Source organism: Carya illinoinensis, chromosome 13, assembly GCF_018687715.1.
Source record: "Carya illinoinensis cultivar Pawnee chromosome 13, C.illinoinensisPawnee_v1, whole genome shotgun sequence".
NCBI classification, from domain to species: Eukaryota; Viridiplantae; Streptophyta; class Magnoliopsida; order Fagales; family Juglandaceae; genus Carya; species Carya illinoinensis.
Genome location: NC_056764.1, coordinates 10,590,321 through 10,607,459, shown reverse-complemented (window position 1 = coordinate 10,607,459; position 17,139 = coordinate 10,590,321). Strand labels below are relative to the sequence as shown.

General features: G+C 33.3%; 1 protein-coding gene across 1 annotated transcript; it reads right to left on the bottom strand.

The window, feature by feature from the left end:
- Positions 1 to 2,235: 2,235 nt before the first annotated feature.
- LOC122291344 (cyclin-dependent protein kinase inhibitor SMR12-like) lies at positions 2,236 to 3,307 on the bottom strand. Its single transcript, XM_043099032.1, has one exon. The coding sequence runs from the start codon at positions 2,880 to 2,882 to the stop codon at positions 2,355 to 2,357; it is 528 nt and encodes a 175-aa protein (XP_042954966.1). The 5' UTR covers positions 2,883 to 3,307; the 3' UTR covers positions 2,236 to 2,354.
- Positions 3,308 to 17,139: the final 13,832 nt, after the last annotated feature.

Below are 17,139 nucleotides of genomic sequence, written 5' to 3'. Positions count from 1 at the left end.
TATGAGATGGACCTGGATTGGGTCCAAGTATTGAAGAGGAAAATAAGGGTAGATGGACTCTAGGAGTGGGTACAGGAGTGGAATGAGAGGAACCAATGTTGTTGGATTGAAGATGAAGAAAAGGAAACGAGGCCTCATTGGAGAGGGCATCTCTGGGATATAGAGACGGTTGGACTCCAAGTCCAAGCATTTGTAGCCCTTATGGGCTGGATTGTACCTGAAAAATAGACAAGAAGTGGATATGGGAAGCAATTTATGTTTGTTCTAGGGCTTAAGATTGGGCTAGCATTCACATCCAAAGACTTTGAGAAAATTGAAGTCGGGATTACATTTGTAAACAAGAAAATATGGAGATTTATTTTGTAAAATTTTTAAAGGAAGAAGATTGATTAAGTAGATATCAAAGCATAGGCCCAAATTTTATTTGGAAGAGATGCATGCGCAAAAAGGGCGAGTCCAGTCTCGACAATATGTCGATGCTTATGTTCAACAATATTATTTTGTTGATGCGTATGAGGACATGAGAATCGATGAGTGATACCAAGTTATTGATATAAGGTGGAAAGTGGTGTAAATTCCCCACCTCTATCGGTTTGTAAGGTTATTAACTTGGTATTAAATAAACGCTTAACAAAGGGTAAGAAATTTGAAAATATTGAAAATGCATCAAATTTAAGTTTCAAGGCATAGGCCCAAATTTTATTTGGAAGAGATGCATGCGCGAAAAGGGCAAGCCCAGTCTTGACAATATGTCGACGCTTACGTTCAACAATATTATTTTGTTAATGCGTATGAGGACATCAGAATCGGTGAGTGATACCAAGTTATCAACATAAGGTGGAAAGTGGTGTAAATTCATCACCTCCATCAGCTTCTAAGGTTATTAACTTGGTATTAAATAAATGCTCAACTAAGGGTAAGAAATTTGAAAATATTGAATGCATCAAATTTAAGTTTTAATGAATACATCCAAGAGAATCGAGTGAAGTGATCAACAAAAGATTTATAATGGCGATAGCCATTTTTGGACATTCCAGGGGCTGGACCCCAAAGATCAGCACTCACTACTTCTAAGGGCCTCGTATACACGGCCTGACTTGAAATGAAAGGCAAGACTTGGTTCTTGGCCAACGAACATTCTGAGCAAACAAAGGGAAATTTATTTGGGCAAATAGACAAACAACTACCATGTTGACTGAAGCACTTTTCATGAATTTCATCTCATATTGTATTGCATGTGAAAGGTCCATTTTATACACAAAGTAACAGAATCTTTTCTGTTATGATATGAAAGATAATAAAAAGAAAATAAAGACTATTTTCGAATGAACCATTATGACCCTATTGCATTTACAACAGAGTTATCTATGTTAATAATCCAAACAGCAAGAACACTAGGGGTAAAAAAAAGATGAATATACTAAATCCAGAAGCAGTACCACCTCTCTTATTGATCAACTAGTCTTTGCTGTTCATGTGTGAAACAAAAGAGTCAGCTGCAATTGGAATTAAAAGTTAAGACATTTTCATTTTGCCAGTTCCCAATGATTTATCTGTCATCTCATGCTACGAATGGCGACAAAAAATTTCAGAAAGATCAGGAGCTAGCGGAACCAACAAATTAATTAAACCAAAAGGATAAGATGCCTCTATGATGATACTCATGTATAGAGAAAGGTGGGGGCCGGCATGAGCAGCCTTGAAGTTAGAGATACCTCCTTATAATGAGTGCCCCTGGAAAAAAAACTCCTGTCTCCTGAGGGAATATCCCCACATGGGTTTGCTCAAACGATCCTGCTGCTAATTTCAATGGAGGATGTTTTGCTTTCTCTCTTGGGAAAGTCAAAATGTAGCCCCATTTTATCATTTCAACCAAACAAAGTCAATGATACCCAAAGAGAGATCCACTTTTCAAGCTTATGCAGATCTCTTATGAAATAATATGACGCATAATATTTATAGGAAGAATCATGGTGCAACTAAATGGGAATCCTAAGTATGGTACTACTTCTTTGAAGACTCTTATGATACATTTATAGAGATTCAGATCTGTGTCCAGTTCAAGATCCCTACCTGCTTGATAAAATTCTTTCCAGAAAACAAGATGAGAAAAAACGACAGATCGATAGATAGACTTGATATGAAAATGGATCGATCGAGGAGAAATAATTCCCACTGATGACAAACATGACTATTTTCAAAGATAACATGCCCACTTTATGTGGAAAATTCCAGTTTTAAAGAAGTAGAAGTAGCAGTAGAAGATATAATTAAGCTTCACATAACATACAGAAAACCTGATACATATGAAAAAGAAAAGAAAGAACAAAGAAAAAAGAACATATAGAAAACCATCATCTGGTTTCATCTCCTTCTCTAATTTTCTTAATCGTACCACTAAGATCTACTTGAAGAGTTGAAGGGAACAATGATTCAATCTCATTTGACAGATCAAGCGGAATTCTTCGTCTAGCGGCTTTTCGCTTTGTCGTCACTGCTTTTGGTTTGAGTTTTTTTGGTGCAGGAGGGCATTGCAGAACCACTGGGATTTTATGATCCAACGAAGTTGGAGTCTTGAACCCATCATCCTCCTCCTCCATGTCCCTGAATTCTCCTAGAGAAGGAATTCTGACCCCCAGAGATGAAAGAGAAATGCTATCATTTTTATCTTCTTTTTCTTGTTCTTGTTCTAGATCTTCTTCTTGTTTTTGATATTCTTGTTCTTCTTGCAGTACTTCTGGCATTTTGCGAACCCCGCGATCTTCTGGAGGTTCTGTCGGGCACTCATCTTGAAATTCCAACGTGGGTCTTGTTACGAAATTCAATTTCATAACATTCAGATCATTATCAGAGACAAGCATCTGAGAATCAGACACACCCATAAACGAAAAGTAACTTGATCTCAAAGTAATTAATCCAGGACGAAGTACTTATCAAGAAGACGACCAGAATTGGAATGAAGAACAGTCCCAAAACAATCGGGCAAGAAGATGACGAAGAAGAAGAAGAAATCTAAATATCACTGACAAGCCTCTCTAGGTGAGGAAACAAGAAGGACGATCGATGTACAAATGTAACGATGATCTGAGAATACAACCATAAAATCACCATCGATCTTTTCCGTTTTTAAGTGATTTCTTCGACCTTCTTTGGATGTTCCCGATCAAGATGTTTTTAGAGAGACACGAGTGAGAGAGAAAGTGGGAGAAGCCTTTAAACCCACTTCGATCGGTGGAGGATCCAATGCGGATATAACCCCTCTCTCTCTCTCTCTCTCTCTCTCTCTCTCTCTCTCTCCCCTCTACGAGCCAGCCGTTAATATCCGCTGGCCGAAGTCAAATACAACTTTCAATTATTCATTCTTGCAGAGAATCATAAGGCATGAGAAAATATAAACTTAAAATCTATTTATAAATATTATTTTTTACCAACTCAATGCACAGTTAGATGTAGAGATTCTACCATATAAGTAATGCTAAAAATTAATTAGTATTTTATAATGACGGGTTAACACAGCTAAACTTATATATATATATATATTAGGTCAGAGTATGTGCAAAGCATATCTGCCTAGCTGGGTTAAATTTTTTTTTTACAAAAATAATATAATTTTAAAAAAAGACTTGACTAATGAACAATTTAATACATAGAGACAAAAAAGTATACTTTAGCAAATATCTTTAGATAATAATAGGTTGGTAAGTATAATAATTATATATTTATATATATTAGAAAATAAAAAGATTAGTTCAAAATTAAAGTCAAGATACATTAAAATAACATAGAAAAAAAATATAATTATTGCTACAATAAATTATACTACCACCACATTCAAAGAACGTATAAGATTTAAAATTTTTTTGGGATGTTAGATGATAAATCCAAATCATGTGTTTTGATATAATTTTTTTTAATCTCGACATATTTGAACAGATCTTGTTTAGATCTAAGTGTTTTTCTTTGTAGGTTTTTTTGTTCATTTTGTACTTGTTGTTCTTTATTATATTGCCTTTTTTTTACAGATCTGAGTATTTATACTCAAATTAACATATGAGTGTTTTAGCTTAGAGAAACGTGTAAGAAAATGGGTTTGAAGATATAGGTAGAGATGCAGACATCAGAGAGTGTGAGAAATGTTCAAGATGAGAGGAGAGAGTGAATCTAGAATGAGAGAGAGGTAGAAAAAGATAATTATATTCTTAAAATAAAAAAGTAATAAATTTAATGAAAAAATAAGAAAATTTAATGGAAAAACAAGAAAAGTTAATGTAACAATTAGATAGCTACTTATTATAATAGAATATATATATATAAAAGACGAATAATTAATTTATAATTTCATTGATTTTAATTTGGATTTAATATATCAACATTTGCACCTAAAAATCCCATGATTTTCAATTACTAAAAACAGCAAAATATATAATTAGCGATGCAAATTAAAACTTTTAAAAACCAATTCAATTTTAAAAAATCTAAATTTCATATCACTTGAGATCATCACACAAAGCTTAGAACTCAATATATGTGCAAAGAAAGCACTACCACAAGTCGAAATCAGGGGAGGACCCATGTACGTAATAGGTTGGAGGCCATGCTTCCCAAAAACTTTTGTATATAATGTATTTTTTATGAAGTGACCCCTCCAAAAGTAATTTCTTGGCCCAAACTTCACTTTAATAATTTGATGGGTTCATTCTGAAATTTGAAAAATAAAACCAGATCAAGCTAAATTTGATCAGATGCTTAGGCAGCCTCTTAATATAATATGCCTCCAAGATGAAACAAACACATGCATGTACAAGTCAGTTCAAATTGATGATCTATGTATGAAATAATGGAGGAATTTTATTTATTATTATGTACAAGTCAATAATTAAGCCCAATGTAATTATATATATATATATATATTAATTAAAACTTTTATAACAATATCATTATAAAGTAAATTAAGAAAGATGTTTTAGTCACAAAAAGATTTCATAAAACATACTCAAAAATTACTGGCATGGCTTTATAAGATACGTTATATTATAAATAAATTTTTATTGTAAAGTAGATCTAAAATATCATATAAAGTCACATAAGTTTTTGAGTTTACTTTTATGCAATCTATTTGTTGTTGTAATACTTGATCTTATTATGTAATCTGAACGTGAGCCCAACAAACATATATAATCTCGTTTAAGCAATTGTTTTTGTTTCCCGGACCGATTTCTAAGGATTTTGATGCATGTATCTATGCACGTGGTTTTACTACAGAAAAACCATATGATGTTAACGTGCATGCTGTTCCAACATCCATATTCTCGTTTGGCCCGATGTCTTGAAAAGAATCTACCAGAATATCAGTCTATTGGTTGAAAAAGATAACATATCTTTCATTTTTTCTGTGTTGTACGAACTGTTTAGGTGTAGCTTTTCTCAGAAACCTTTTTTACGGGTGCTTTTCTGCCTTCCCTGCTACAATATTGGCCGCGCGCATGCAACAAGACAACTTCTAGTAGTTGGTGCCTTATATATATTGTGGGCAAAACCCAGATCTGTAGCATGCATGTGCATGCTTCTTTGGCTCTCTTTCTCTCATGTCAGTGGTCCATGCATTTTGCTCATAGGCTTAATATCGCTTTTCATTCCTTTAGAACAGAAAATTGGAGATTTTGCGGTAAAAAACCAACGGGAGGGAGGCATAAGGAATGTTGTCACTGGTTATCCTTAGCTGCTTGTCAGACACCACTAAAAAAAGATGATACGATGATGAAGAAAACAGAAAAAAGTATAGATTCAGATTAGCTAACTTTTTTATCAGAATTTTAGAGTCTAGAGTAGGAGAGTAGTCACAAGATGTATGCTGGATGATGTAAAAATGATGACAGACAAAGTAAAAGTAAAACAAATCAATCTTACGACATCAAATTAACGTATTTCGATAACGTCTCTACATATACGTCAGAGTTGGAGATGATTTTATTATATTGAAAAATTACAAAACAAACTGAGACAGAATTTCTTTGTTAAGAACCCTCAGTAGTACTAATATACTATTTAGTAAACAGTAAGTACATATTTGTAGTGCGTTGTGATGAAAATCCTAATTTTCACTTTTCAACATTATTTGTTCAAGCAAACTCTCTATTCTATATTCGCTCGAGCGAACTCTCTTTTTGAGATTTGGTCGTGCCACCTATCATGTGAACTTTTCTCCGGCACTTTCTAAGTCAAAAATAGTATTGTTAAAAAAAAAAAATCCTCTTTAAAAATCTGCCAAAAAATCATAACTCATCTTTGTCGGATGTGGTTATCAAATCCAGCTGTCATACTAATAAATCAAGCTCCACAAACCCAACAATATAGCATAAATGAGGTAATATTAAATTTTCAATAAATATTATCACGTCATATGTATATCTCTCTCATTTTAAGTGTTAAATTTCAGGTAATAATTCTACAAGTTGAGCGGTTCAATTTGGGTCCACAGAATATTAGATCACCAAATATATATGTTGGCATCCCTATGATGATCAGATGCTGCCATTAAACTAGACCACATAATCTACTAAGAAAGACTAATTGAGTAATATTAATGCCGGTTGGTATCCACCGTTTTGCATTCAAAAGATTATTGCCATACGTTGCTGCTTTCCATTGGCTGTGTTCACATATAGGGGGCCCTTCTGCAGGCCATAATTCTCATGTTATGGAATATCATAGAGTCGAAGGTCATGGCTTTGGATTCCCATGCCCCAACGTTGAACATGGGAGTTAAGATTTGGTACGTTCTAGTTATATTCTAGGCCATTTCTTTTACCCATATATATAGAAATAATTAAAAACTTTGGCGTGTGAAAGAATTATAAGATTCAATGAAAGCAATTGCTCACCAAATTATTATATGTTTGTCAAACATATATTGCATTATGCTACCTAGTTCATTATATTCTAAAGAAAGATAGATAAAGATCAACTTCAACTCTCCATCTGAATTTGTATATATCGTTTGAAATTACAGATGCAATATATGAATCTTATAATATTTATATATTGTACGTGCATATTTGAGATAATATAAAAATTTTATATAAAATGAATATTTTATTTGGATAAGAAATTAGAGAGAATTTTAATACAAGAAAAATTAATTTGTAATTAAGATAATTTTATAAAAATAAAATTCAAGAAACTATTGTAGTGAGCATCACGGGAATGGAGATATAGAAGAAAAAAAGAGAGATTATAGAATCTGATCCAAAGCCGAGAAGAGGACGCAATTAATACATCTTTATTGACTGGAAAGTAGTCATGAGGGACCCAATTGGATTGCTTGGATTTCACCGCATCTTCTACATCATACCATACGATTGCCGCTTAATTTCAGGACCACTCTTTAATTTAGCTCTGGATACTCTCAAAATAATAATAATAATAATAATAATAATAATAATAATAATAATAATAATTGTATATTATATTTTTATATTAAAATATAGTTGTGAAATATATTGAATAAGTATAATTTTTGATTTGTTGAAGTGGATTTTCACTTTTATCTTCCTTATCAATTCTATTTTTAATTAAAGTTCTAAAAACAAATTGGACAAAGATTGAGGAAAAAAACCTGGGCCACAAGTACAAAGGTGATTATTTAACTATTTTCACAAAACCATCCAGAAGTGCACTGATTATACACATATTAGTATGTCAATTGCCTGTGATCAAAAGCATCAACATGTGAGCCTTGTGAGGATGTGGGGTATGATGATCCTTAAAATATAAAAGTGACTCTCTCTCTCTCTCTCTCTCAAGGGCACATAAATGAGTGTCTGGCTCTGGCTCTGGCTCTGGCTCTGGCTATGGCTCTCATGCTCATGCAGTCATGCTTAATGATTTTGCTTCCCATCTCCGATCATGATCATGTCCCATCTCTAACAACATCTCACCCCAAAATTCTGCTCTCTTGCTTCCTACTTTTCCTCATAATTTACTTCATTTCTGAGCCTCAGCCGCGCAGTATTAATGCATCTATATATCTACCGACCTATATTAATATTATTGCATATGCAATACATGAGAATGATGCAAACCGTTGAAATCAAAGGGGCCTGACTATGGCATACATAGGATTCTCACTATAATTGGTTAACTACACCATTCCAAAGGTCTCGTCTGTCATTAATTTCAAGCATTAATTGGTAGGCCTCACATTTCCTGCACGGTGATTGATATTTCCTCGGGGAAGCATTACCTTAATTAGTTCAACCATTTTAACTAACATGTACTTTATGTCACTCTCCACAGTTCGATTGACAATTAAATTATTTGCAATTTTATGATTGATGGTTGATTGATTATAATCATGAGGGAGATAAGTGTGTATATATATATATATATGTGGGTTTATTAGGACCTTTTGATCTCCGATCCTGGGAGATAAAGCACTCAAATATTATAGACACCGCAAACTACATCAAGACTATTCAAAGTTTAATGTATGATGGACGAATGTGTCGTTAAAATACAAAATAAAAAATCAAGAAAAAAATGAAAATAATTACAAAATTAGAAAGAACAAAAGGAAACAGCTGTAAAATTAAGAAATAAAAAAGGTGGTAATCAGGAGAAGCCCAAGGGCACCGCAAGGTGCAAGATCAATGGCTAGGTTCTACAACCTATATTGCTCCAAGTTCACCCAAGTAGAACTCGATCCTGGAGCCGGCAACCCAAGTTGCACCTAGTTTAGGAGCCTATGTTGTTAGGGTTGTCTCATATTTATTGTAGAAGAGGTCGGAGGTTAGTTTATAAGTATGAGAAAAAATCTTACATCTTGAACTAGATTTTGGGGTTAAGAGAGGTCCAAGACCACCCAATACTGGTATCAGAGCTAAAGTTTACAACAGTCTGCGGGAGAAACGAGTTGTCCTTGCTCCAACTCAATGCCCAATGTGTGAGGTGGTGATTGTTAGAGTTGTCTTAGATTAGTTATGAAAGGAGCTGGTAGTTAGCCTATAAGTGTGAGGAAAAAGCTTACTATTGAGCTAATTTTTGGGATTAAGAGAGACTCAAGACCACCTAACATTGGTATCAAAATCCAGATTTACCAACAGTCTGCTGGAGAAACGGGTTGTGAAAGAAGATGGTGGTCAGTTAGTATCAACTCCTTCCACAATCGATGTTGGACAACCTCAACATAGGCGTCATCGAGATTCTCCCGTATGACACGACTTGGGTTGGGAGTACATACGTTGTTTGAGTTCTGCAACCTAGGCATTGCGTGATGGGGAAATACACCCATTGACCACATCATGGACACATTTTATTTGTACACCCATTGACCACATCATGGACACATTTTATTTGTACACCCATTGACCACATCATGGAGACATTTTATTTGTACATCTAGCAAGAATATGATAAGCTACTTCATCACCCTCCCTTCCCATACGGGTTACCTTGTGCATACTGATCGAAATCTCTCAACAAAACTTGAATGTCATCAATCACACAACTCTGTCACGAGATATTTAAGAGAGAATGAGTACTTCGATTAGCAACTCCACCATTCTCAAGGAATCACCTTAAACAATGACATCTCGATCAATCGTATCCAACCAAGCTAAGTGGAAATTAATCATTTGCAAACCTCACTTCAACATTTCTAGGGCTTCATCAACATTGCTAGCTAGACACTTCTAAAATCTTCAACCAACATCCTACATCAACAACTTGCATTGGATCCGTACACTTACCACCGTAGATACAAATAATTTCTTCTAAACCAAATGCCCCATGCCACTATTTAACACAAAAAAATGGCATGCCAATCATAGGAATCACCCTTTCTTTCACATCCCAATTAAGCTAAAAACCCCAAGTTTGAGTAGATAATTAAACTTATGATTGGAAGCTTGATCCTAGATGGCAATTATCATGCCACACTTGCCTGAAATCAAGCAACATTATATGGATATTGTCTTCTATCTAATTTTGTATAATTTAGATTTGTATGTAAAACCATTCTCACAAAACAGAATCTATCATGTAGAGATGGCGTGCGTGGAACAATATTTATTCACAAATAACATGATATATGGTACATATGAGATAGCTTATAATCATTTTATTGTTTATTGTCATTCAATTAATCTTAAAGAAAAAGGAAAAGAATGTGAGATAAAGACGGCCTTAGCGTCTCATTAGAGAAATCTCGCTTCTAATAGATCACTTCCTCCTTAAACTGGTCAATTCTGTAGATGCAAGAGTTTAGCTAGGATTAGGTGACTAAGTTGATAAATTTGGATAATACTAGATGATAAGACGATAAACTTCATCTTATTGTTAGTTTTATAACCTGGATGAATGTAAAACATTTTGACTTTATCGATAGCTATTTGGATTTTATCGATAGCTAAGTTGTTAGAAAGTGTTTTAGATAAGTCAAGAGTGTAAAAATCGAGTTCCAAAAGTTTTAGTATTATCTAGAGAAAAATTTAAATGGAAAACTGCTATTGCCGAGAGATAAAGTTTTCGGTGTAAACATTCCATTAGCAGAGTCCATCGTGATAGAGACATTCCATCAGCAGAATCCTATTACAAAAACTGCTTTTAGATTATTTATCTAAAGGATCCTATTGGTTAGGATTTATAGAGATTTAGTTCTAGATATTTTTTAGACCACTTTTCAATGTGTATTTTGGTGAGAAAATTCCTTAGAGATTTTTCATATTGTTTCTCTAAAAAAGTATAATCGTTGATCCAAAATTGAGATGGTGTGATTGTGATTAAGCCACTAGAGTTCTAGGAGAAAATGAAAAATTTGAAAATTGTCAGAGGTTATAGTTGCTACTGCGGTATAGACAAACGAGTCGTTTGTTTGGTCAAGTAAGAGTGTTAATTGATAAAAGTTTTGTAATTGAAACTTGCTTGTTACTGATTTTCAAATAATAAAATTGAATTTTCTAGATTCAGCGGCTCCGCGGTATTTTACCTTTAAAGAGTTCTTTAAAAGGTTTCCCTTTGTTACCAATCTTGATATTATGTAATTTATTTATTTTATATTATTGCTCTATTATTAAATAATTACATGGTTGACGACTAACCAATTTGTCTATTGAATTGATAGATCTTTGCGTTACAATATATGGGCATTTGGGTAATTTTAATTGGCATTAGAGCGTGATTCACTCATTCGAGTATGACCCATGTGCCTGTAGATCATGTTGTCGTCATTATATGTCCCACCACACTTTGATGTAGAAAACTATGCTTATTGAAAAGTCCGTATAAGAGTTTTCCTTAACTCTTTAGATGAATATGTGTGGTATGTAGTTGAACAAGGATGGACTAAACTCGAGATAACTATTGATGTTTGGACTAGAGATTAGATCATTAACTGCAATTGGAATAATAAATGACTTAATGCTATTTTTATGGTTGTATTTTTTGAAAAATTTAAAAGAATTTCCATACGTGAGATTGTCAAAAAAGTTTGAAATATTTTGGAGATTACACATAAAGGCACAAGAATAGTAAAAAAGTCAAAATTGTAGATGTTAATCTCAAAATTTGAAGAGATTAAAATATTGGCAGATGAGAGTTTTAATATTTTTTTGCAAAACTTAATGATATTGTGAATTCTAAGTTTAATCTTAGCGAGAAAGTAGAAGATTCAAGGGTTGTGAGAAAGATCTTAAGGTCATCGCCTGAAATAGTTTGCCCAAAAGTTACAGCCATTAAAGAAAGCAAGGATCTGGATGCTTTTGAGATTGAAGAATTGGTTGGCTCTTTACAAACATATGAGTCCTCGCATTTTTAAACAAGAAAAACTAAGTCCATTGTTTTAAAAACTTTGAAAAAAGATCGAGATGATTTTTCTAATGAAGAAAATTTGAGCAATTGGGATATAGATTTCATTGTAAGGAAATTTAGAAAATTCTTATTTAATAAGAAAACTAGTGGAAAACAAAAATGAGGTAAGAATTTCCTACAAAGAAAAATGATAAACAAAAATAGAGTAAAGAAAAATCTTTTTAAAAAAAAAAAGACAAAATATTGTGTCATGAGTGCTTCGACTATGGTCATATTAGAGTGGAATGCCCAAACTTTAAAAAAAATAAAGAAAAAGCATTGAATGTCACGCTTAGTAATAGTTCAAAATTTGAAACTAATAATTCATCGTCTCATGATGAAAACTCTTTTATGGCTTTTACTATTGTTGTTGATGATTTTTTTTTTTTTTTGAAATTGTGCTAATAAAATCTAAAAATGAATTTAATGATAGTGACTCGGATATAGCTTTTGTTGATGTTGGCCATGAGCTGAGCATACATGAAGCTTATAATTATTTATGTGAAGAAGTGGTCAAACTGAAAAAGTTTAACAAGAAGTTGTACAACAAACTCACAGCAGTGAAGAATGAACAAAACAACATCTTGAAAGCACTAAAAATTTCTGAAATTGAGTTATTGAGATAGAAGCTTAAAAAGGAGGCACTAGACAAGGAATTGAAGAACTCCCAAGAGCTAACAAAAATCAGCAACTCAGAAATTGAATGAAATGTTAAGTATTCAAAATCCAGCTGTGATCGTACTGGTTTGGGGTACACAACTTTCCAAGGCAAAAATCCTCAAGCCTCGTCATCTGTTGCCACTACCTCTAAAAGTATTATCTTTGTCAAAGGAAGCCAAGTTGTGGATGTTCCGAGAGAAGTTGCGTCAACGTCAAATCATCTTGAAAAGCCACCTGAAATATCAACCTCAAATAAGTTGAACCAAGGTATGTTTGGAGATAAATTTGATCCTATTTGTTATCATTTTGGTATTTTTGGTCATATAAGAACATATTGTTTAAATTTGTGTAAAGTACATAAAAATGAAGGTGAGAGAAAATAAAAAAATAATTGCACAAAACTTAAAACAAAATGGGTGGTCAAAGAAGATAGTGAGTGGATCTTGTCAATAAAAAAGTTATTGGTGTGTGTGACATTAAGTGATAGGCATACGTGCATTTATTTTTACTGTTTTCAGTATATCATTAGTCTAGGATATGCATTTCATATATTTTTAATTTTTGTCATTGTTTTGAAAAAAATTTATTTTACAATTTTAGTTTTTGTGGAATTGAGCAAAGTTCATGTTTGCTATGCCCAGTTTTAAGTACTCGGTCTCTCTCTCACTTCCTATATTTGGAATTGGAACATCTCTCTATTTTTAGATTGTAGACCCCATTGTTAGGACTGTACATTTAATCTGGAAAACCCAACTCGGCCCGAATACCCAACTGTTCCGACATGAAAATACCCGATCCAAACTAAAACAGGTAGAAAGGGTGAAATTCCAAACTGGTTTTATTCGGGTAAAATGGATTCACTTATTACTCAATACCCGATTTATATACTTTTATCATTTACTTTTCAAGTTTCAACCTAACTTCATCATTCAGCCGACTTACAGTTGCTGCCCAGTGCCCCTGCCTCTATTTCATTTCAGTCTTCACTTTTCATCCATCATACAAGGTAACACAAAGGAATCAGCTTCTTGAACAGATTGTTTATTCCTAAAGCTTTAGATAATGAATTGTTTTGTTTTGTGAATTCGATCTCTGTTTGGATTTTTATGATGTTGGGTTTTTTTGTTTATCAAATTTCTGCATTGTTTATTCCACAAAACGTTTTGCTCACCCAGAAAATGTAGAAAAATTCACTTGGACTAGGGTGCGGACACTAAATCTTCTATATATCAAAGTCTTACTGTTTAGTGCCGTAAAACTTAGTTCTAGTAATAGGGCCAGAATTCTCCAATTGCATCTCCCCTTCTAACAAATGACATTCACCACTACGTGAGGGCCCAGCCTGCAATAAATTTTTGCATTTTCTGATTCAACATGTCACAATGGTTGAGTTTGGTTGTTGGTTTAATTTAAAATCTATATACCCATTCATCTTATAGCTTTTCAGCATACTTGTACATACCATCTAAAGAAATATCAGCATATGTTCTTGTTGAGATGTATAGAACAAGAACTCCCAATACACTTCCATCCAAATTGAACAGTATAAGGTGGAAGGCATAATATATATAACAGGGACATGATGACTTGCCAATGAAGATTTTTCATAAAAATCCCACCAATTCCTCTTTTCCTCTTATTTCTACGGTTTCATATGTTCTTGTTGTATCTATATTTCAAGCATATCAGCATTGAGATGAAGGTCTTTATAAAGAAATATCAGTCTATTTGGATGTTTTGATTTGTAAAAATAACTTCCTTTACCTTGTGCCTACAGAATAATTGTCCCAGAAATAGGCCTTGCGTATGAACATAATGTTAATTAACTCATTCCCTCGCATCCTTAACTTTGTTTTGGAAGAATCAACATTAAACCATGTGCATGACTATTTTTTTTTTTATTCAAGAATTTGATAAAATTCACTTTGAGCTGTTCATTTCACAATTTAAATCATGTGTGTAGCATATCTACAGTGAACAAAATTCTTCTACTTTTCCTATCCAAAAAAAAAAAAAAAAAGAAGAAGAAAAAATCTTTGGTTGCTACAATGTCAACCATTTTTTCTTTCATTAGGCTTTGCATGCTCAACAGAAAAAAAAAAAAAAAAATATATATGGCCAAATAATGTTTTAGTATGTTAGAGGAAAAAAATCACTAAAAGAAAGGTTTTGTTGGTTTGCTTGTCAATAGATCTGAGTTTGAAATTCATATTTCTGTAGATAGTGTCCTATTATCGATGTTCGGGATTCTTTTATTTTTTAAGAGTGAGCTCGGGAAAGAAACAAACAAGTTGTTATTTAACTTTGCTCAGAAAACTAAAAGTATTTCTTGTGATTACGTTACTATCAAATTACCAACTATACTAAGATAAACTAATTAATCATATATATATAGAAGAATATCTATATGCAGTACTACAAAAGATCATCTTGGATGCAGTAGGATATATAGAGATCATGATAAATATTTAACACTTTATTTGAACTAAGTTCTATTTAGGTTCATGTACTATATATATATATAAGGAGGGTGGACTAGACTAGCTGTGCTCATCATGAGCATTGTGATGATTGCCGCAGCTCTAATCTCTGAAAGTTTCTCATATCGCTACCATTTCTATATATCATTATATTTGTGATTTGTGAATGTATTGTGAAACCAATGTCTGAACCCAAGTATATATTAGAGGAATGTTTACTAGTGACTACTAGAAGAAGGTATCTTGTGCTTAGGAGTGATCCTGATGTTGCCAACTTGCCATGTAGGTGCTCTCATGGTGTGCAGAAATGACAATTTCTGTTTGAGGGCTTCTTCTCTAACCATTTGTTTTATTTATATTTGAATTTGCACAAGAAGGTTTTATATATATATATATATATCATGTCTCCTCATTCAGTTTATGACTCAGTCTTCTACTGTTTTGATCAATGCGTGCATGAGCCATACATTATTTTTTATTTTTTAATGATGCTTTCTTTATGTCAAATTTTAGTTATGGAATCTAGTGATGCTATGCCTTCGTCAGAGTCTAAATCAATCCCTGATGTAATTCATTTGGATATCTCTTTTCCTACAACTACTCATTCTCATGTTTGCCCTCCTATCAAAAGATCTCAAGGTAGATCGGATGTATGGCTTCATTTTTTTAGGATTGAGGATGAGGACCCCGATGTTCACAAAGCTATATGTAATTACTGTGGTAAGGTTTTATTATGTCATTCTAAAAAACAAGATACTTCATCCTTGAGGTACTATAATGACAATTGTAAGGCCTTTATTGAGATGGAAAAAGTTAACCCCCAATTAAAAACAACTGGACCTAGGAGAGATGGGGTGGATGGTACAACTAGCAGTCCTAGTTCGGACCTGCCAAGTATAATGAGCAGAAAATAAGGTTGGCAGTAGCTAAGATGATAATTGTGGATGAGTTACTGTTTAGATTTGTAGAAAAATAGGGATTTAAAGACTTTATGGCTACAGTTGAGCCTAGATTTCCAATGCCCTCTCGCATTACTGTTATGCGAGATTGTATGAAAATGTACTTGTTAGAAAAAGATAAGTTAAAGGACATATTCATGGCATCTGATTATAAGATTTGCATCACTAGTGACATGTGGACATCAATGCAAAATCTTAACTATATGTTCATAACATCCTATTTTATTGATGATGATTGGATCTTTCATAAAAGAATTATAAATTTTATGAAAATTCTTAATCATACAGGGACAACAATAGGAAGAGAGATCGAGTCATCTATACTTAGATGGTGCATAAAGAAAATATTTACAATCATAGTAGACAATGCATCTTCTAATACTATGACCATTGATTATTTGAGGAAGATTACCAAACTTAGAGATTTTTTGGTATTAGACGATGACCTTATGCACACTAGATGTTGTGCACATATTTTGAATCTTATTGTCCATGATGGCTTGAAAGAAACTGATGGATCAATTGTGAAAATTCGTAATGCGGTGAAAGATGTGAAGTCTTCTCCCGCAAGACTTGATAATTTCAAGTCATGCGCAGAGAGACAAAATATCTTGGGTGGTGCGTTTCTTTTTCTTGATGTTCCAACCAGGTGGAACTGATGTTGAGTACGACTCTCAAGTATTATGCGGCTTTTAAGGTGATGCAGGATAAAGACAATCAGTTTGGTCAATATTTACGTGAGGTTGGAAAAGGACCATCAACTTTAGATGGTTGGAAAATCGTCAGGCTTTTGTACAAATTTTGAAGATTTTCTATGATGTCACCTTGCAGATTTCAGGCTCAACTTATGCAACTTCACATTTGTTTATGAGAGAAATATCTTCAATCTATAACCATTTGATCAAATTTTCTATGGGTGATGATGATATGTTGAAAACTATGTCGGAGAGGATGCTTAAGAAATATGACAAGTATTGGAAAAATTTTGAGAAAGTAAATAGAATCTTATTTATTGCAACTATTCTTGATCAGCGCTCCAAGTTGGAAGTTTTGGAGTTTTGGTTTACACTCTTAGTCATGAGCGAGCGTTCTGACTTGTTACATGATTAAGGAGGATGTTTGAGCATATGTATAAACAATATTCAAAATCTAATGTAAGTTCAAGTGTTGGTGAAACTCAAAGCAGCACAATATCT

Bases quoted from the DNA above. Each gene is read 5' to 3' on its own strand.
- LOC122291344 (XM_043099032.1), bottom strand. From the start codon at position 2,882: ATGGGTGTGTCTGATTCTCAGATGCTTGTCTCTGATAATGATCTGAAT.